The sequence below is a fragment of the Bombus huntii genome, chromosome 9, assembly GCF_024542735.1.
Source record: "Bombus huntii isolate Logan2020A chromosome 9, iyBomHunt1.1, whole genome shotgun sequence".
In the NCBI taxonomy this organism is placed as follows: Eukaryota; Metazoa; Arthropoda; class Insecta; order Hymenoptera; family Apidae; genus Bombus; species Bombus huntii.
In genome coordinates, this window is record NC_066246.1 from 16,827,127 (window position 1) to 16,850,370 (window position 23,244).

The following is a 23,244-nucleotide window of genomic DNA, read 5'->3' on the forward strand; positions in this document are numbered from 1 at the left end:
GTCTTCGACATTTCGTGGCTAATAAACTTTTAGAACGTTGTTACGTATGACAATATTTAAAATATGAAATTTATAGTACTATTTATGTATATTTTCCTTCTTGTTGTACATATTCGGACCGTGATAATCGTGCGTCGCAATATATCCATAGAAATTTCCTAATAATTTCGCAAGTCATAATATTTAAAATAAGAAATGCTTAAAACGAGCTCTCCTTTCTTTTTCTAGCTTATTTTAACTATCTCTTTTATCGTTAATTTTTCTTTAATTTCAATTTGATCCGGAGTGGAACCAAGGAAGTCGAAACGCAACGTTCCGCGAGCTAATTACAAATTATAGAGGACACACAGAGCGCACCGATTTCGTTAATAGCTGAAATAAGATTTAAAACTAGTGGTGCGTTCAGACGTATTTTCAAAAGCGATTTAATCTTAATTCGATTGCTTCATTATTCGAACGTAATCGGGTTAATGCTGGTTCGATACGAAAGTAATTTCTACCGTTGCATAATTCATCCTTCGCTCTTCATGGGAAGAAAATTCGCGGCAAATTGACAGAAGAATCGAATGTCGCGTGGAATTAAAGGTACGTTCGTTTTGCTTCTAAACGAAACAATCCATTTACAAACGCAATATCGTTTCTAATTAATCGAAATCTACAACGCACGGCCAACCCCCGTTTCTCGCAACGATTGAAAACACCAGCCGTATTCCGTGTTTCTTCGTCCACGGCTCGTTAACATAATCATTTAACATACCGTTTCAACTGCTCGCTCGATCTATGCTCGAAACGAGACGAAAACGTAATCTATTCGCTCGGCTTAAACGTGATAATCGCATTATCGAAATCGAGTAATAATCAAATGAAAGCATTTCGTCCCGACCCAGATGAGCGTCTTAACGAAGTTCCACCGAATTATCAGCAATTATCGGTCCTTCGGTGTAATTCCGTTAGCCACCGTTGAAGTTGGAAAAGGCGCCAACTAAAAGCTCGCTCTATCGAAAGGTCAAATCGGATTTCAGCCTCGAGACCGTAGGAGAATCCTCTCGATTAAATCAGAATTTTCCTCGTCTCGCGCCTCCTCGATCTTGCTATTATGCGAACAATACACGAAGAAAGCAACCGATCGAACGTAGATTCGCGTTTCACAGCGAATTTCCTTCTATCCGTGTGTCAAAGTGGCGAGGAAAGATCTCGATCGCGGTATCAAAAATCAGAAAGAATCGTGGAAGGAAATGACGAAGGGAGACGAGTGGAAAAAGGAACGAAGCGGAACCATCGACGGGAAGTCTATAAAGGGGGACACGAAATATTCTCCACCCCTTCTGCGGCAACGAGCTCCGTTCATGCCCGAATTGTAACCGATACGTTTGTAAAGGAAACCTAGATCCGTTGATTCCACCATTCTCCAGCACAATAAAATTGCCCTTTTTTCTGCTTTCCAATTCCACGTTCGTGGAACCCGACTCGAGCCACGATTGCTATGTATACTTGAAACGTATATACGTACGAGCTACGAGCGAAGAGAAGGAAACAAGAAATAAGGGAAGAAGCTACGGATCGACAAAGAGAAAGGAGAAATCGTGGAAAGAGAAAAATCGTGTGAAAGGATAAGCGAAGGAAACGTGAAAATGTTGCGCAACGTACGACAAAGGATGTGGTGGAACGAAAACAGAAAGTTAAAGGGTGGTACAGGGTGGAAGAGGCGAAAGAGGCGCAAGGGGGGATGAAAACATACGTAAACACATGTTGTTACACTTGGCAAAGCACTTCTGTTAGAGGGTCTCTTTCTGAGACGGCTTATAGCGTGGCAGACAAGGCGAAGAAAACGTCTCTTACTCCTCGAAACGACGTGTGGCGACGATTCTATTGTGCATTCCATTCGGTCGGTCGCTTTGAGATACAAGCACGCATACTTCTTTGTCCCAACGAACCACCGAAGGTCAGGTTAGAGGGGGGAAGAGGTTGCAGGAGATGTATAGGTACATGGAGGATTACGAAAAATGGAGAGAGGTATTTTGACACCCCGTATAATGGCTCGACCACGGGGTGCACCCAATTAGGTAACGTTGGGCGTGAAGAGCATAGTTTGCGCCCGGAATAAAATACAAAACTATCTCGTAAGCGTTCAACCAACTGAATGCACGGAAACTTTCGGCTCTATTCATCGAATCGTTTAGGATTTTTCTTAGCGACAGAACGTTTAGAGACACTCCGCCAACGAGGACAACGTCGGGCATTAAACAATAACCTTGGTACTCTGGTTTGTAGTAGTTTCAGCAGAATTTCTTACAAGCGTACAATGTTTTTTTTACATAGTAATTTTCTATAGAAATTTGGTATTTATATTATTTTTAACGTTGCAACTGTATTCTCTAGAATCTTCAAGATTTTCTTGCATTGCTTTATTACATTACACCTTTTTGCTCGTTACATACATACATACACACACACACACACACACACACACACACACACACACACACACACACACACATATATATATATATGTATCGGAAAGCGCACAATGTAAAAAGCAGTAAAGAAATAACGTACTTATAATACAAATAAGAAAAGAATAAAAATATTCGTATGTACCGGACGTGACAGTTGATCCAGGCACGGGTGTTCGCATAGCACTTTCGGCCGGCTGCGGGCGTCGATGTTGGCCGTAATCGTTATAAAACGAGGAACAACCTATCGTCGAACCGATTAAGAAACACTTTTATCTCATAAGCACGTACCGGCGTGAATCAGTCAAAGTTCACCGGGTGACACGATTCTTTCCAATAATCTCGCGCCCGTCGAAGGAAATTTGCCGGCAGTTGGTAGCCGGCCTCGAGGAACTGGCGCCTCTTCTCGATGAATCCTCGACGATCGACCAATACGGGGCGAGGCGACACCGTTTCCAGCGGGAAAATAATGAAATTTGCAGCATAATCGGTAGGCAATTCATAGTCGCTGAGTGGTTTCTATTAAGGCTAACGACAGCCGGCACCGAAGGGGCTACGGAGCACTCGAAGGAAGACAATCTCCCGTGAGGAGATGGGCCTTTTTTTTCATCCCCCGCTTTCGCGCGCCTCAGCCTCAGCCTTCTGATCCTCGTCTCGTTCTACCGCCAATCCTGAGGATCTATTTCCTATCGGCGGACCTATCGTCTCTTTCTTTTTCACCTCTTTGCTTTCGAGAACTGCGACACGATTTCTCCTCCTGGTTCCTGCTCCGCCTCCTTTTCTAGCCTCTGCCGGTTCCACCATCCTCCTCCTTTCTCCCTCTTTCTTTCGTCATCTTCGTACCTTCGTTACCGTGCTCGTTGTTCCTCTTCGGCTTCGTCCAACCTCGCTCGACTATCCGCCACCATCGAGAGACCAGCTCTTTCTATCTCACCTGTGGAGCTGACACCGACTGCCAAGGTGGGGAGAGCTGTTCAGGTGGGAAGCAAGCGTAAGCGGAATCGTCGGAGAGTTGATTTTAGGTCGGCTAATGTCGTTTCGCTTTTAATGAACTTCTCCGTTCGTTAAGTACGTTTCTCCATCTCCGTCGCCTGCCAATCCGCGGACCAGTTTCTTCTCCCTGGAGCACCTGATCGGATCTTCTTTATTTCTACCTCGCCAACGGTCATCGCGCGTCTCGCAGATATTTGCGAATTTTCAGAAGCAACTTTGCCAAATTAACGACATTAAACACAACGACGATCCTTTCATCCGCGCATTCTCGTAATATTCTATAGTTACGTTCCTTTTTATTTACCAGCGCGCCTCTTTTTCTTGCCGAGATCGTTCTTGCCTTTAAAATAATTATAAATTCTAACAATTTTGTTCGCAGAATCCGTGCAAGCAACAAACGCTTTACATTTATTATAGTTTGCCAAATAGGCGTAAGATGTCGCTACCAGGAAAGCTTAATATCGTTTAAAAATCGGCAATCGAGATCGCTTCCGAAGGAGAATGACCATGACCATCTTTTCTTTTTCGATAATCGTCATTCGAAATCATTCGAAAACATGTTGCTTGAAAATTGCAATATTAATAGATTTCAGCAACAAACAACATTATCGAATAAAGATTCGAAATAAAATCGAATAAAGAATCCGAGGAGTCTATCGATCAATGATATATCGGAATTTTCTAGTCGTAAAATGGTGAGCACGTTCGTTCTCTCTTTATCGCAGCGACGTTAAGTAATAACGATTGTTGCGTCATGTGCATACATGGAAAAACATGTTAACGTAAACAGGCAAATAATACAATTATAATCGATAAGAATCGTTCGTGTAATTTTTGAAAATATTTGCCTTATATAACATCGATCTTTTCCTTATCTGTAACGATATCTAATTATCGTAACAATCTCAAATTATCGTTATATTGTCGTTATAATTACAATTAGCATTATAGAAGTCTGTTACCGTTATTCGTATCACTACCTATTACGAAAAATTCGTTAATGACAAGCTCGATAACGTCTGGACAACTAATTAGCGATTACCTCTAAACTAACATCGTTCCAAAACAAACGGGTTTCGTTGATTAATATCACATTGAACTTTCAAATGCAATCTTCAAATGCAAAAGAATAAAAGAAATTACTTTGAGATTAAGAAGAAGATATTTTTTCAAACCATTAAACATATAATAACACCATTAAAAACGAATAAATTTCAAATGTTAATGATACTTTCTTTTCTTTAACGAAAGATTATCGTCGCGTCAAGGTACTTAGTTTTCATATTTGATACGGAAAATACACGAAATAATTATTTTTGAGATCTTATTCTTTCTTCATTTTTCGGTATTTTATTACGCTATCGAAGGTTTGATATTACAAATAAACGTAACGAATATACCTAACAACCATGAATGTTAACAATGCTTATTTGACATTGTCTATCAACGAATTGTACCGTACTTAAGATCGACATTCCACAAACTTTTTAATCCTTCCATAAAAGTTGATAAGTATATTTATTATACGATAACTATACGATGACACGAATATGGCAACAAGAGAATATATTGATTTTATTGGTAATAGATGCGATTGAACGTCAGTCTGGCGGTTGCTTAAATTCATTAGCGGAGGAAAGTGGCAAATGAAATCGCAACAGTGTGACGTTATCCAACCGGTTTACGCGAAACCACTGTGCGAATGTTGCTTTCGTTTGAATTCCTTCGAAACACGATTCATTCGGCGTCATTGAACTCTGAAAATTCGAGTATCAATCTCATCGAACGAACTGAAATCGGTGTCAAAAATAATTCTCGGTTTCACACAAGCAGATACCAAATTTATAAGAGACGAATTTTTCTTCTCCGAGTTTCTTAGAATCCGTCCGATCGTTCTAATCGTGATACGATTATAGCCAATCTTTTATAAAACCTCACACGTATCTTTCTCTTCCCATGCATTACGTAATTGGCTCAAATATGGTGTATCTATGACTATAGAGATAAAGCGATGCTATCTCGGATTTTGCATAATCAAATGGTGCGATATAGTTCGGTCACGTGTTTCAGAACGTGCCATCTCTTACGTTGTATTATATACATATATTTTCACGCTCACGCATACAGTGGTCATACAGTGGTCCATGAAAGAATTTGAATATGTATAGAAACTTTGTACAGACATGTTATATTATGCGTCGTGAATAAAACATTTAAAATTTTGAATCATTTTCTAACGTACATTTCTTCAATAAATTTTCAAATAAACCTGAAAACGCGTAGGACATAAAAAACATTTACTTAAAAAATTTTCTTACGTGGTAACGGTTGATAGATCTTGATAACATATAATACTACGATACTACCTTCGATACCGTGTTTCATTTTTCACATAGCAAATACCTAATAATTTCCATGTGCATGTTCTGATTTCTGAAACTGATTTCAATTTTAAGAGATATAATAATCGTGTATTATCATAGCGTTAATCGAGTTTCAAACGGTTTTATATAACGTAGTATATAATATAATCGTAACAGTTTGCCGTAGCGCATATATTCGTAAGTATTTACGTATCGATTGCATATGATTAACTTGGAACCTGTGAAAAATTTCACTGGATTCGACATAATCGTCCCTATTCCCTCGATGACTCCTAAATAAACTTGAAGCAAGTATCGTAAATACTTAATACAACGGAGGTTCGTCGAATTTCGCCGAGAAGCATCGAGCAGTCGAGTTAGTCAAATAACTATCGCTCAACTTTTATCTGGCGCATCGAATACAAAACCCAGAAGGTTTACCGTGCAGTTACCCTTCGAGCAAACTTGCCACCTTTTGCCGTGACCTTCGCCTACGGTCTACGTGATTAGACGAGTTGCTGCACGAGAAAGAAACGCAGTCTACATAGCAAACCTCGATGTTTCTTGCATCAGCGCGACGCGCGACGCTTACGAAATACCTCGTATAAGATTAGCGGCGGAAGAAAAATAATAAAACTGGCGTGCTCCAGCGATTTTCTGGTGGGAGTTGGTTCGTCCCACCCAAGGATCTACAATGTACACTTTCACAACGAAAATACGCGTACACTGGCTGACGAAAATATTTGAACACTTATCGTAGAAAACATTTAGTTGCATGTCGCGCGCGTCACATAAACATTTTTTTTCAAATCGAAAGTAAAATGAAACTAAGGTGAAATTGTATATAAAAGTTACAAGATATTTATTGCAAACGTATATTTGGTAAAAGATTAATAAGATTAATATGCAGCACGAACAGCCGTTTTAAGGATAACGGCCAGTCGAGATACTTTTATGTCTCGCTATAGTGCTAACGAAATTTCAAAATTTTTCGTACGACGTATTAATACTATATTTACAAAAAGTGTCTGCAACTTGTGGACGTACGTTTGAATACTTTCGCGAATCCGTACGTATAAAAACATACTTCAAAGGGAACGACCGATTACGGAGAAGGAAAAGAATTTATCAGGACCGATTAATTCTTTTCTAATTAAAAACTTCCACTTCTCGCGCGTTGACAATCGAATGTCACGGTTCGTTGACGATATGCCAACGAATCATCGTCGAACGGACGAGGAATCGACGTTGATTCGTCGCCTTATCTATTTCTTAACAACTTCCCACAAACGTATCGCGAATGTGAAAGAATGTTTTTCGAATTGCCCCCGCTCGAAATGAAAGAAGAAGAACGGTTGACTAAGCCATATCCGGACGCGTATTCGTTCACGAACTTTCCTAGAAACGATCGAAATAGAGTGCGTTTTTGCCTTAAACGGAAGACAGATAAAGGCTTAGACGAAGAGTAATTTCGTAATGAAGCAATTAATCTCGTCACGTCGTGCTTGGACGACGTAATCGTTAGACATAGAAAAAGCTTTGTACGAAAGTTCAGTGTTTTGTTCGATTTTACTTACGGCGATATTGGATTTTATCCCGATATTGGAGTTTTAGTAACAAATGGCTAGTTCGATTTGATTAGTCTCTTTTTTGTCCTACAGTAATATAGTTTCAGTTCGATATTTTTCTCCCCGCCCCCCCCCCCCTTTTTTTGCAACAGTTCGATTGCAATCGTGGTGTTACGAGAAGGATAATTGCAGTTTTTGGTATCGTTGGTATCGGTCGAGTAATTGCCCCGGAGATCATTAACGGTGGCACTGTTGACGGAAACCGGGTCATTTTTACTATCAGTTTTACTGTCATCCGTTCAGGCAGACGAAACGCTGACCTTTTATTACATCATGACAGACGATACGTGTTACGAATCGTTCGTCAGACGTTTACGATAAATCCGATGCACGATCGAAAATCCCAATTTTCCCACTTCTTCTAATCTATGATGAAATTTATAAAAATGTAAAAATACCCGCCACGAGTCTGGAGCTAACTCGTGATAAACAAAGTTCAATTTCCTTATTTTTTCTTTTTCCTTTTTTTATTTCAATAACTTTGATCGACTAACATTTTTCCCAACGGTAAAAATAAGACGCTCGATACATTAAACGTTTCGTTTATTCGTTTCGTTTCGAAGGTATCGACGTTTATGCAAAAAATCATCCACCCGTACGAGATTTATTCTCATTCGCATATCGGAACTCGTTACAACACCATTGTTTACAGCTAGTCGTAATCTCGCATCGATGACTATTGTTTGTAACATCCTAGAACGAATTCCTTGAAAAAATTTCTCGATCTTCGAAGCATTTTCATCATCCTAAAAGATGCTTGTATTCGAAGATTCACACGAACGTTGGTAGTTGATAGTAATGGTAAATAGTCGAAGCAGCTACTATGTATCGCCGTGTATTCCTTTTCGAATATGTTAATGCTATCTGACGCAACCAAAGCTATCGCTATATATAAAAGCTGGGTAAACGAGCCGCGCTGTCAGTGTTGATAGTAATAGCGTTGGTGTTTCATGAAAAAGAATGTGTTATTAAACGATCCATTTTTATTTTCTGTTCTTTTCCACTCGTTCGCGTTTCCTGTTCGCCAGCAAGAAGTTTTCTTTGTCACTATTGGCATTTGTGGCGAAAACAGTCGTATTTTTTCCATTCGTCTCGCTTTCGATCCATTCGATATTCGAACCTGCGCTGATTGGCCTTCGAGGTGCCAATCGAGAGAAAGTGAACGAAAATGCATAAGACGAGAGAAAAATTCGAGATGGATTATTCGTTGTTCAAGACGGATGTCTCTAAACGTAGAAGATCGGCCACTACCAGGGAATTGAGTAAGAAGATAAAATAAGGATCTTTGTCAAGAACCTTATTTATTAGACATTGGTGGAAAAAAATTGGGCAGACAGTTTTCTAACGATGTCTTTTCGCGCGTCTTTCAGCCAAAATAGCGTATTCAGCGCCGAAGAACGTGGTCTCGTTAGCGGAGGGTATGCCGAACGAAGAAACCTTCCCTTTCGCAGAGATCTCCGTCAAACTCAAAGATGGATCGTCTTTCACCCTTGACGACCGAGAATTGGCTTCGGCTTTGCAGTACATTCCTACTCAGGGCTACCCGCCGCTTCTTCAGGTAACTGAAAATTGGATTTCACTCGGACCAATTTGTTTTATGGATTCCAATTGCGAGTTATCGGCACGCCGCAGAATCTTCGTTATACCCTGTCTAATGATTTCTATCTTTGCGCCATTTTCTACAATCCTGCCATATACAAGCTTCGTACACGATAAAATAACATAAAAGTGGCGATGCCGATGTTGTTGCGTTTTTAATCTCGTTCGGAAGATGATCAGACGCGTTGAAAAGTTCCTAGAATTTTGCCTCTAAAGAAACATGCGATTCTTAAATTTTGCGCTATTCTTCGATATATTATTTTCACACTTGACGATAGTTGCTCTTATCTTTGTTGTTACCAGAGACGCGAAGTTTGCCACATTATTTGGTACCTCGACTTACCAGATCGCTACATTATGCTCTTCGATCCAACATCCATATTTTCTTTAACGATATAGATCAAAGATTGACATTTCTTAGACTCTACCGTAAATAGTCTGTGGCTACGAAGAGTAAGATTGAAATTCTTTTTAAACCTATCGAATCAAATAGTCCGTATATACGAAGAGGCAAGTTAACACAGCTATTTCGTAGATTATACGATGAAAATCAAAGATAAAGATATCCAAATGATCGTGAAATGTGACATCCCTGTCACTCGATAAGGATCTTGAACGGTATTTCTACACGAATAACGATTACATTTATCAAAAACTCGTGGGTAATCGTACGTTTGTAGTTAAACCGCTTCTTTCTCACTTTTTTCCTCTCACTTTGAGATAACGCAATTGCCTTCAATATGTTTAACGACATTGAATACTAAATTGGTTTCAGAGCCTGAGGGAGTTCCAGAGAAGGACGCACGCACCACCCTTGTGGGAGAGCCGTGACATCGTGATCGTCTCTGGATCTCAGGACGGATTAAGCAAAACTCTCGAGGCCATACTCGGCCCCGGCGATCCTCTCCTGGTGCACGATCCTTTTTATCCGGGCGTGGAAGTTGTGGTCGGTAATTCTCCGCTATTTTTCACCCGATCGCGTTTCTCTTAATATTACGCAATTAGATTATTTCCAAGATCGAAACGAACTTCCTTTCCCTCTCTCTCTCTCTCTCTCTTTTTCTTTTTCTAAAATTAATGACAGAGAAATTGGAATTTAAAGAATATTTCATTCGCGGAGCGTTAACTGTAAGAGATACGAAGCAATATTGAAATTCTTGCTCGCGCGATAAAAGAAATCAGAAATCCGGAGAAATCCGAATTATTGTGCTGATGAAATATTTACGATGACCTGAAAAAGAACTCCTTTGTAAGTATAAAATATTAACTCGAGTGATTCGGGTTTCGAGATAATTACGAGATTTCTTCTATTCCGATTTATCAACACGTGAGGTTTACAGGAATAAATATCTTTCCTCATCGTTATATAGCTAGTCGTAAATGTCGAGTCGTACGTTTCAATAGATACACGCCTTTCCCCTCTTTTCTCGATACATAATCTCTGTGATAAGCGGTCTTCGTTATTATGTACGCACATGGAAAGTAGTCAGAATTTTTAAGCGGACAATTGACAGATAAGGAGTAACGGATATAACGCGGAGGTACACTTTATCGCTACAACGAATTCAGGACGCTTTTACTATGCAGCGATTGATAGCGTAGGAAAATCGAGGAAAATCGTTTTTCGATTACAGGTCTCGCCGCATAAGGTGGAGCTGATCCCGATCCCTCAGGATGAGCATGGTGTGGTTCCAGAGATTCTCAGGGAAACGTTGAGGAACAGGGAGCTGTCTGGCAAGAAAATGCCAAAAATAATGTACATAAACGCCACCGGATCGAATCCCACAGGCGTTATTATCCCGTTGGAAAGGCGGAAGGAGATTTACAGGATAGCCTGCGAATACAACTTCCTGATCCTGGATGACGATCCTTATCATTTCATGCACTTCAACGAGGTGAGTGATATTTTTATTCTTCTCGCACTTTTATTTCCCAAATATTTGCTTTCTACTTTCTCTTTTTCTACTTTCCTTCATTTTGCTTTCTTATTGCTTCGCTCTTTAAAATATTTCTTCTTTTCGCTGACAATTCGCGGATGTCGCGTAAAGATGTTGGAAGCAATCGCAGGATTGTTTGACCAAAGATATGATGATCAAAACGTTTGAAAGAGATAGAAATTACCAAGCGAAAAAATGATAAATTTATTATATCGATGGGAATTAATTTACTATCGACGTTAAGGGAGTAGCGAGGCACGAAAAATTAAGTTGATGCTATCGACGACACTGATAAAGAAAAATTACAATTACCTACACTTGTAGATCTCAGAGCGTTGCTGTTCGCAAGATCCGAAACGCTGCGAAATTGTTAAAAACTCAAATATAATTTCGTGAAAAGAATTATATTATGTCGCGATGTTTATGCAATTTTCTAATTCCTTTGGTCGGTATAAATTCATAGAGCATTTCAATCTCTCTCGAAACGTATGACAAAATAGTTAAAACCATAAAATCGTCGAATGAATATCAATTATCGTTCCGACCAATTACCCAGAATATCATTTAGTTTCTGTATTAATCATACTAAATGTTATTCCACGTTCGACTGCCTGAAATAACAGTTTGAATAATTGTCACTGTCCATAGCGGACAATTTTTGATAGCATGCGAAATGGGTTATGCGCAGGTGGAACCAAAATCGTTCTTATCGTTGGACACGGAAGGCAGAGTGATTAGATTGGACTCGTTCTCGAAAGTGATCAGCAGTGGTCTGAGATTGGGATTCATCACAGCAGCGGCTCCACTGATAGCGAGCATAGAACTCCACTTGCAGAGCAGTCACCTCCATGCCCCTACATTATCCCAGGTTGGTAGGGTTGCTTTTCTACCCCACCAAGCTTTCCAACATTATCCACCGTTGGTACGGCTCGCAAAGCTTCGCCTCTAATCGTGATTTTATCGCAATACGATAAAACACGATGGAAAGCTTCGATTATGATCCTTACGACGATCATACAAATCTCTAGTACTCGTTTCGATGCTTGCAATCGTTTCAATGTAACTCCAACGATGATATACCTACAGACAGATTAATCTTGCTATATTCCGAATTAAAACTTTGAACTTTTGCCAGAGGTTAACGATGTTGCGATAAAACAAGTCCTAAGATGCGCGATGCCCAATTTCAATCATCGCAATTTTTCAAAGTCGACGTATGCGTGAATACGTACGTACGTGCGTATAAAGTATGCATCGATACCGTTCCGATCGTCAATAAAACATATGTCACTGCACGCTTCGTAAAGATATGGTCGATGGTTATTATGTATCATTTTGTAGACGTAAATATTATTTCTTTAGTGTGAAGATAAATCGCGTGAAAAATATCGGGAGCGCTTCGCACGCTTCGCGTAATTATCATTGGACGTATGCCCATCTTGTATCAACGGTGGCGCGTGTCGGTTGTTATCGCAAATGTAAACACAGAACGGTTTTTATCATATGCGAATGCGAAGAAGGGACGGTTTCTTCACGACTAACCGTTGTTTCTAGGTGATACTGTACAAGCTGATGAAATTATGGGGATACGACGGAATGATGAAACATTTCACGGGGATAAAGCGGTTCTATAAACAACGAAGGGATATTATCGCCAGACTCGCTGAGAAGCATTTGAGCGGTTCGTATAATTTGCAAATAGCGGATAATCCTTACTGTGGAATATGCTTCTTTTCTTCACAGTTCTTCGTTGAGTTGCTTTTAGTTTAAATATTTAAATATTTAAATTAAATATATACGTCGTTTGGTAAATTACTCATTTTGAACGTAATTTTGAAAAATAATCAAGTAACTTTATCGTAGTTATTTATAATCGCGATTAGCTCATTTATTTAATCGTATTTACGATTGTTGATTTGAAACGCGTGCCGTGCATTTGAATACTGTTTTTCTCTTAAATCCACGGAAATTATTTCGATATTCCTACTATTAGTAATGCCATCCTTGTTAGTGATAGCATATTAATATGTATCGCCTACTTTGCAGGTTTGGTAGATTTCACGATACCAAGGGGAGGTTTCTTCCTCTGGATCAAAGTTCGAGACATTAAGGATACATGGAAGATGATTATGCAGCGAGGAGTCACGGAGGGTGTCATAATGGCGCCTGGTGCAGCCTTCATGAAAGATTCTAGCAAACCATGCAACGCTATTAGAGCGAGTTTTTCCAAAGCTTCTTACGAGGAGATGAACTTGGTAAGTTCTGACTATCCGATAAATTCAAACTTGCGATTAAACTAGTCCAAATTACTTAATATCGATTGAATTACGAAAGTTACCATTATTCGATATACGTAGTGACCTTTTTTTCAGGCAATGGAAAGGTTAGCAGATCTAATCAGGTCCGAGCTGCGAAATAACTACTCAATTATAAATGAGAATCCGTTCATCAACTAACGCATACGGGTTTTTTTCGTTTGGTAAAGAACCAACGACGAAGGTTTTCGAACGAAGATTTGTCTATATTTGACAAAACTTATATCGACAAAGCAATGCGCGCTAGAGTATCGTACGTTGATATGGTAGAAATCATCGTATCGCAGAAAAAGATCTTATCGACGAATAGCGACATAGAGAAATCTACCTGATCTATCCTGCAAAACCTGCTCAAAAATATTTGTCATCTTATTTGCCAGAGGACCGTAGGATCAAATTTTTTCGCGCTTTAATATATATAATTTTATATAATTTTATAATTTTTATGCAATTTTTTGGAATCATCCTGTTCAATTTGATCATTTTCCATTTCATCGCTCTCGAAAACCATCGGTAACTTTTTTTTTAACATAAGTAACGATTAGTGTAAATATCGTGTGTACTTAATTACCGTGGGAATTCGTAGACGTATCGTCAGTACGTGTATTTATCGCGAATCGGCATAGTATTGTATAAGTTTAAAATATCTTGTATAAAAGTATTGTTATGCTATGTATTAATGTTATGTAAATAAAGCTGAGTCAATCAAGATGAAGCGTTTTTCCTACTTCCCTTATCCCCCGTACTTCGATCGTTATAAGTTTTCAAAGTCAACTTACACGTGTTTCTAGGAATTCATCGGTTGTTTAGAAGTTAGCTCGACGCAGAAGGGAAAGATAAACAGGGGATACGATGGCGTGACAAAAGTTCGAGCGAAAGAGAGCGCGACGCTATAGAATTAGGAGTAAGGGTGGAAGACAGGCACTAAACTCTTTCACTTAGCACTGAACGTCTTAACTACCAATTAATCGAACGAAATTAATTTAATCTGCTGCGATATAAGCTGAGAAGGATCCATCTTGCGGCCTGCACGTTTCCTCGATATCGAACCATTGCCGTTCGCTCTCGCAGATACGGTTGCTCGTACTTGCAGAATATCGTCACATATATTTCTCTTTGTCTGCATTAAATTACGTATTAAATTCTGGAGAAAAAACTTGACAGATAGTTAATCCACGTTCTTTGTCATTTTCTTTCGAGTATTTGCGGCGCGTCTATTCCTGAACGCTTATTGCCGCTAATATCGATTTCCTATAAAGAATATCGTCGAAATGAGAAAAAAAAAATGTCAACGATAGACTAACTTTAGTTTTCCAATCTCATATTTGAGCACCGCAATTGGTTAAAATAATCCTTCGTCGAACAATAAGAACAAAACTAAAACAAGAATAAAACATCAAGGAGCAAAAATAGATTGAATACAAATTAGAATTTATCTTGCAATGAAAAGAAAAAAAAGAAAAGTGCAAGTGATTACGAACGAAAAAGCGACGAAAGGGAATGGCGAACGAGGTTAATACGCGTGTAATGACGGATTTAAGACGAGCAACTTGTGTATTTTCTCGGTCGGGTAAACGAAGGGAAATCCCCGGGCCCTTCGAAGATATAGTGTATATTAAAAGACGTTTCTAGGGGTCGTTACAGGGGATGCACAGATACGGCCGATCATACGAATGGCCGCATTTTCACGAGTGGGATTTTGGTGAGAAACCAGTTCACTTTCGTTTTCCGACCTGAGATCATCGAGGTCAGTTCTGCAACTTTACGATCATCGATTGTCCACCACCGAGCACCGAAAAACCATGTACATTTTCGAGTAATCCCGTGAAATCCAAACGCAATGTCGACGTCTAGCTTTCCGAACCTGTTCGAAACAACGTCGCCCGATATGGAAAAAGTGGGACGAAATTCCGAAACAAAATTATTCTCGAAATTCTTGATTTATTTCGTAATTTATCAAAGTATAATCTCTGTCTGACGTGGGGTAAGTGAAATTAGCGATAGGTAAGCAACGGATAAACGACAATTCGGCAAACAGCTTGGTTGACAACAGTTTGGCAAGAAGGAAAGAAGACACAATGTCCGATTGAGAGTTAAGATCTGTGGCGGATGAATCAAAAATTCATGCATAAGCAATTTTATAAATTTCTTACGTTGCGACCGTTGCCACGATCTTTCTCTATCGTTCGTTCACGGTTCTTAGTGAACGCGAAGCATTATTTTTACAAATCTGGTGCCAACCCCCGAAGCTAGTCACCGTCAACGGGCTTTCAAGGATGCGCGCATTACCTCGCGCGATACACGGGCCGAGTTGCTTTCGCGAGCAGGAGGCGGGAAAGGGGAAGAAAAGAGAAGAAACGCGAGAAGGAGCGGAATTGTTGGATTCGAGCGTATCCGTAGTCGCGGACTCGGGTTTCGTATACAGCCGGTACGCTTTCTGTCGCTCTTCTATTCGCCGGTGCCGCTCCATATAGCACGAACTGTAAGGGGGTTATTCCCCAGGGATAGGTGAGATCGGGAGGTGAAATGCGAAGGCGGTAGGAGGGTGGTTCGAGACTAGGGAAGAGCAGCATCGCAATAAAGAGCGAAAGGAGGAGGCACGAACGAGAAAGAGAAGGAAAGGAGGAAACATAGGAAAGGAGAAGGCGAAACGAAAGACAGAGAGGAAGGAGTTCCGCGCGAGAGAGACAACGGTGAAATGAGAAAGATATAGAACGAATGGTGCGAGAAAGGAGAGAGGTTGGCAAGGGTGTGCGAGGGGTAGTGCAGTTTCGTGTTGGCATTACTCTTGATTTCCGTGGTGACGTCGCTACCTCGGCTGCCCTTTCCCTCCAGCTACTGCTCTGCCTCTTCCTCCTGGCTTCTCCTCCGCCGTGTCTTGTGTTTTGCCGTTTCTATGTGCGGGGCCTACACCCAACTACCCAGCAGCCCGTGCTGATACGGAGAAAGAGCAGCCACCCGGACTATCCGCCAGAGATAGATCCTTCCGTGCGCCCTACCTACGTATATCGTTCCACCTACGAACACAACACGCCTCTAAACGTACATAGAGAAACACCACCACACGGATAAACAGTTGCTTTTCGAGGCCGCGTCGCACGGAAAAACCCTTTGCACCAGCCATTATATCACGGCAAACATCTCAGCCTCCCGAAACCGCGCTATACCGGGATAATAAAAAATTAAGGGACTCGGGATCGGCCAACTTTTCCCTCTGTACGCTTCCTCGCCTCGGCCAGCTGACCAACTAAATGACCGATAATGAATCCGCTGGTTCTGCTCGTGGACACTGCACGTGGAAGAAAGTTTGCTCCGCTACGATTGATTGACGGAGTAGCCTCTGAACCACCGAGGTACAGGTAAATCGAGGGAGAAGTTGCGAATGTTTAGAGAACGTTCGCTTCGCCTGCTAAATATCGTTTCAGGCGAACACACCTTTGCAAGTTTACCGTAACGATATTATTCTTATCGATGTTTTTTAGTTTCTGCGTTAATTTCGACGTCGAAAGAGTAAAAATCTATGCAACGTGTACTTGTTGGTTTAATTTATTTTTTACTTCAAACGTCGCGTCATCCTTTTTCCTTTTTTTTTTTTTTTTTTTTTTTTTTTTTTTTTTTTTTTTGAAAGAAAAGTAAAAGTGCTTACATTTGAAAAAGGAGAGAAAAATGTTCCAGGTAAACGTTCGTCGGAAACGATATCTCTTATCCAGCTCCGTTGTTAGTTTTCTCAACGTCGCGTCGACGCAAAACTCTTTATTCGTCCTGAGTATACACGCTTTTTGTTTCTTCGCTCTTACTGTCCCTTCTCAACTATGACGTCTAAGCGAAGCATAGGTTTTTACGTATTGTAGCTGTGTCGTCAATTAGAAATCAGCTGCGGTCCTTTTCGTTCGCTTTGATCCTATTTTCGAATAAACATCGATAGCGTGATACGTCGATACAAGATTAGATTAGAAATCAGTCGCAGGAAACTTTCGACTCCTATCGGGCTATTTCAAAGGACCATCCACTAATCGCCAACTCTCAACGATTCGTATCTTTTTAGGACACAATGAGAACGCTGATTAATCAAGCTTAGTAATTCCAACATACGTGATCATCGATAAGCATTTTGAAATTTGTATCGTAAAAACGTATGGATCATTCAAAGTATCCGAATACTTCTGCAACTCGTTATGCATATACGGTATATATGTTCCACTTACCTTTACCATTTCAACTTCTCGATTTAGAAAACAGCTATCCGAAACAAAATCAATCCTCGACTTCACCATCGCCACGAAAGTCCAAGTTGCCACGGCTCTTCCTCGTTACGGTTCGATCCTGTCGAACCACGATTTGCCGATCGTTCCAAGTTTGCAAACAGACCGATGGAAACCTGTAGCGAACTCTGTTAGAGTCCGATTCCACTCTGGCAAAAATCTGTCCGCGAAACGACCTTCGATGACTGGAAGACCTAATGGAAAAGCCGATCGGGAAAGGTGGAGCGCGAAATAACGCGAAACAACGGCGAAAGTCGGACGAGAGGGTGTAAGAGGGCGGGTTGGTTTGGATCGGCGTACGATATAGCCTCGCGATTGCCCAGTAAATATCGGGGCGAGGTTATAGCCGGCTCCGCGGCCCGTAAACCAAGACATTAAATTTTATAATATTGCGTCCCGTCTCGCTCCCGTCCCTCCTCGACATCGACCCCTCTCGTCGTCGTTTCACCTACCTACCCCTTCGTAGCCGAGGGGGTGAACGCGGGCGCGAGCGAGTTGGAGCGCGAACGCGCACCGTGCTTTTATTGGCTATTTACAGAGGAAATGGCCTCTAAATTAACTGCAGACTGCCGGATTGCTACCTATATCGAGCGGCCTCGTATAACGCCTCGCTGCTCTCGCCCGTTAAGATCAAAATCGAAATGACAGAGCGGCGACGATTAATTTTCCGCGCCAAAATAGCGAACGATATCGCTCGCTTCCTCCGTCTTTCCATCTTTCTCTCTTCGCAGCAGCACGAGCATTACACGCAGCGACGCGTGATCGTTTCGATGGCTACGATGCGATGGCTGTCTTGTCAATCTTACGCGGAAGGTGGTCAGGTTAAAAGGAGAGGAAGAGAGTCGTCGATAGAAAGGACTGTACTGTCGGGCTTCCTTTTAATCACAGCGTGAATTTTTGATCGTTCGACCGAAGAGGGGAATTTGTCGGCTTTTTCGAGGCCTTTCGTCGGTGAGGCGTCGAAGGACCGACACACAGGGGCAGCTTCGTGAGAGTTTTATGAGCAGCACAACGAGCTTGATATTGTTATTTATCGTTGCTCGATGGCGCGGTTTCCAGCCAGAGGAGAATGTAAACCCGTTGCGAGGAATATTCCGATTAGAGCTCGTCCGTCCGATGAAAGTTCACGTGGACGATTATTCCCTACATTTTTATGCATCTTGTCGTAATAAATAGTAGCTCCGTTGTTAACGAATATCGTTATCAAAATTCCGCGTTATTCGTCGAAAAGCTAAAGTATAAATAAATATATCTGACTCGCGATTAACCTGATTCCGTTTTCTTAAAAAGAAAAAAAAAAGTATTCGAAAAACTAATAAATAGATAAATAAACGGCCATTTCGAAATGATAGCGCACGATGCAAAGTTTTCATCGAGAATATTGAATCTGACATCACAGTGCCAAATAAATTTCATATCTCAATTAGTTTTTCGGCCACGTGGCGGCACGTGGCAAACGTTGGTCTCGCAGCTCGTCCCGTTTCCCCCTTTTGCTTCTTCGCCGCCATCGGTAAGGGCGTAATTCAAACGCAAATATATTAAGTGTTGTCTACACCGAGCCTCTGTTTAGCGTGTCCGTTTCGTTTAGCTCGATAAGCATCTTTTGCTGCGACTGATCGCGATTCTAAGCGACAGGATGATTATATTTAGATCGCGAGGACACGATCATGTCGTTTCATTTCATTAATTTAAGGCTCGCAATAATAGTCCGCTAAAAATCTGATAATATCTTTATCTTATGGAAGATCGTTTGAAAATACAACTTGGAGTGTATACATGGCCAAAAGTATGGAATTACTAATATGTTTCGGTACTATCGAAGAAGTAAATATAAAATTGGCTTGGAATCGTGCTACTCAAAGATCCATGAAAGTATGTAAATAAAATTTTCATTCCTGATCTGTTGAATTCATTCGTCAAAAGTTTGAGACCATGACGTATTCTACCGAATCCAAGAATTTAAAATAGATTTAGCTGAAAATTTCATCGTTGAAACGTCAGTCAATGAAAATGAAATTTTTATTCATCACCTCCGGTATTAATTTCGGATTAATAATAAGACGATATTAACGGTAGATTGAAAAAATGCTTCCAAACTTGCAGTGAATAGCGTGTATGAGATATATTTTTTAAAATTTGTCTATTAATCGCAGTGTCGCTATCGGAATGTCGTTCATCCTGTAAAATCAAAGAGTCGTTTCTTGATCGTAGTCGAAATCGAATGATCCGTAGCGTCTCCGCAACCTCTGTATTCCCTACGCAAACACGATCAGAAAAGACATATGTTTGAGTAGTGTAATATATACATAGTTCCCGCTCGGACACATCGTCCTACAACATATTAACAGCTTAGCCGGTAAGCCTTTTATATTACATTTTTCCCTCTATGGGGTCTCCTAATCCAATGGGGTAGCTGGTCGTCCTATAATACGGGGACGCACATAGCGAATTCGAGCCGAATCGAAGTTCAACCTTGCGCGCGTATCGAGGAACCGCAAGTCCTAAGATTACCCCCAAACGATCACTAAAATGAGACAATTTATATCTGCAATATTTATCTGTTACCTATCATCCTCCAAACCTTAAACATTCTTCAAACATCGAAGAGAATCCTAGTCACGAATAAATTGCAGGAAAAAAATTATTTAGTTGTAGATAAATACTTACATAAATACTAGTAAATATCGTAGATATCGTAGATTAGAGATATACTATGTAAAAGTACAATTTTGTTGTTTCTTTTCTTTTTTTTTTTCTTTTTTGTTTTAATGTCACTTTATTATTCGAAAAGGATATTAAAGGATATTAAAAGGAACATGCTAATATAAAATACCTGAAAATGAAAAGAAGTTACGTTAAATGCGGGATACTGTTGATGTACTGAATCAATATCTTCGATATTTGAATGTCTTTCGCTATTTCAATCTTATAACGAGTAATATCTTTGAATTATAAAGACGACAGGAAAATACGTATTTTGCCTTAAGAGTAATTGGCAACGTACTAAATTTTAAAACCGCTACCTTATTAAATATGGAAAATGTGACTTATCCTATTCCTATTTCTTCCCTGCGGTCTTCGCTTGAATAAACTGGTACGTGTAATTGAGAGGAAAAAGGCTCGAATCGATAAATTTATCAAATTACCATGAAAGATGACGAGTTAGTCGCTTTGACCACTTTACCACTTCTAGTAATAAAACTTTCTTTTATGCCGTAATCGCTCTTCGATTAAACACAGTTTCACTTTTAACAACATGGTCTCTCGTTCCAGGAAGCCCAAGTTCCCTTCGATCATGCAACTTGACCACTCATCGCGTGAATCTTCCGCGAAATATACGTATTCATACGCGACCCGTCCGATTGTGTTTGGCTTTACAGGCACGTAAGTCACGCGTCAAGGGATGATTCCGCGTTGCGTGCGCTTCACAGGGCAAACAATGGGCCAACCCCGGTCAGGGTGCGCCCCGTAAACACGCGTCAACCGATAAAGTTATGTCCATGTCCGCCGAACGATTTCTGGAAGCGATCGCGAGTCAGTAGATTCTCGACATCTAGGATGGGTCAGTCATTCTACTTAATTGGGGCTTCGGACGTGAAATGTTCACAAAGTCAAGTCGGAGGAAGCGACTGTCCCTAGGAAAACGGTCTATAGGATCATCGACGTTCGAACAGTCATGGGAAAAGCACGGTATCGCGATTTACCATCGCATAGAGAGGGTTATATTTTGTATGTGGTCGATTGTTTTATGATAAATCGTCTCCATCTGTTTTCTACTTTATCATCTTCCTTCGAATATAATCCAAGAAATAAAGAAATTATGAAATAAAGAAAATATGAAATAAAGAAAGTGCAATTAGATTTTGATTCGGTCGGCTAGATTCTCCGATAATTAAACTTTAAATTGCTGTAGCTGAGACAAATAGATTGAATAAATAAGATTAAAAACAATTTATTCATTACGTGGCAGTAAAAGTTCGTGTGGATGAGCGAATGCTCATGCAAGGAATGATTCAAGGATTACACGGTGCTACATAGATATATATATATATATATATATATATATATATATATATATATATATATATATATATATACATATATTATAAAAGTATGATCTTTGAAAGTGCGGTATAATTGAGAAACGAGAGAGTCCGGCGTAAATCGTAAAAGCGTCGTAGAATTCAGAAAGAAAATTCATAGAAACCAGATCTGTTTAGCGAGGGTCATTGTCAAGTTACGTTATTATTATCTCATGCCTGTCTTATTCTCAAATACAGTTTCATTTATTTTGTTTCATACTTAACGGGCAGAAACCTGTCCGTTTAAAATTATTGCAACATTACAATTAACATTATCGTTAACTTCAAGGCGACAGAAACGCGTTGACTTGGAAAGACGGGGACGCTTGCTTTGTTCCGTATCGTGGTAGTTGCAAAAGGACATCAAAATGCAGAACATTGCATTGGTGTGCGCAGCAGTAGTCAAGAATTCGAAGATATGAGAGGCCGGTAATAAATCTTTAGGCGGGACTTAAGTTTCCAAGTAAATCTTCCCACGTTTTAGCAGTAAGTCCAGAGCTCACTGCGGAACGGGATCAAGAATACCGACTTGCTGGATAACAGCTTGCATGGTCTCGGCGACGCCGCGTCGGCGGCTGCATAGTCCAGGGAAGGTGCTAAATCCACTTGTGACGAGTTTAAAATCGACTCTATCGCCCATACTGATGTGTCTCGCCCCTAATCCGCTACAGAAGCACGCAATCCGTGCTTCTATAGAACTGCCAACGCAGCTCGTTAGTCAAAACCTCTCAAAAATAGCATCTTCTTTGAAAGAATTTTCGATGACAGCTTTTTACGGTAATCTACAGATTTTTCAAACGATTAAATCACCAACTATCGTTAGAAGCCCATCGAAATTACCAGTTCCCGATTTTCTTCCCTTGCAGATTACTAAGAACTTACTAAGAACTAAGAACTTAAGATTCTTTTGACGAAATGAACGTTCACTCTTATTACGATCGAAAGTTTCATCGTACAATTTTAACCGCAATTATATACGTCGAATATGGTATATTTAGAAACGAATCAAAGGCTGGTTGTTGCAGCATCGAATTTGATAAAACAAGCAAAAAAGAAGGAAACTGGAAGAAGGAAATTTTGAGATTCGGATAAATTCTACATAATTCTCTGCGCGTGCGATTATGCGTTCATGTGGTTCGAAAATTCTTGTTATTATGGCTAAAATTCACTGATTATATTTTATAACAAATAGCCGGAACGAGTTTCGCAGTAAATCACAGTCGAATAAAACAAGATAATTCACATTGTTAAATTTACATTAATATCGCATTTCGAAGCGATACTGCATACCGCAACTAGATCAATAATCACGTCATTTAGAATGTAATAAATTGTTTTTCAATCGTGCCGGGATTAACCAATTAAACAATTATTTCAATTTCGAGTAGAGAATTCGGAAGTGCAAAAATACCAGTTGGAGAAAATCCGTCTGGTATACGTCGAGGTGATTATCGCGAAAGAAAATTGTCGGATAAAGAATTGCGACCCGTAGATGGAGGGGGATAAAGTTTGGACGTACTAGAAGAGAGAACAACGTGATTTAGATATCGTCTTCTTGCGGTAATCAATTTCCATTAACGAAGTCTTGGCTCAGTTAGACAAAGAGAGAGAG

General features: G+C 40.2%; 1 protein-coding gene across 1 annotated transcript; it reads left to right on the forward strand.

Moving 5' to 3' along the window:
• The first annotated feature begins 8,338 nt into the window (after window positions 1–8,338).
• LOC126869707 (kynurenine/alpha-aminoadipate aminotransferase, mitochondrial-like) lies at window positions 8,339–13,997 on the forward strand. Its single transcript, XM_050626584.1, has 8 exons — window positions 8,339–8,699; window positions 8,808–8,995; window positions 9,812–9,982; window positions 10,671–10,931; window positions 11,662–11,841; window positions 12,528–12,654; window positions 13,020–13,228; window positions 13,346–13,997. The coding sequence occupies exons 1-8, from the start codon at window positions 8,606–8,608 to the stop codon at window positions 13,427–13,429; spliced, it is 1,314 nt and encodes a 437-aa protein (XP_050482541.1). The 5' UTR covers window positions 8,339–8,605; the 3' UTR covers window positions 13,430–13,997.
• Window positions 13,998–23,244: the final 9,247 nt, after the last annotated feature.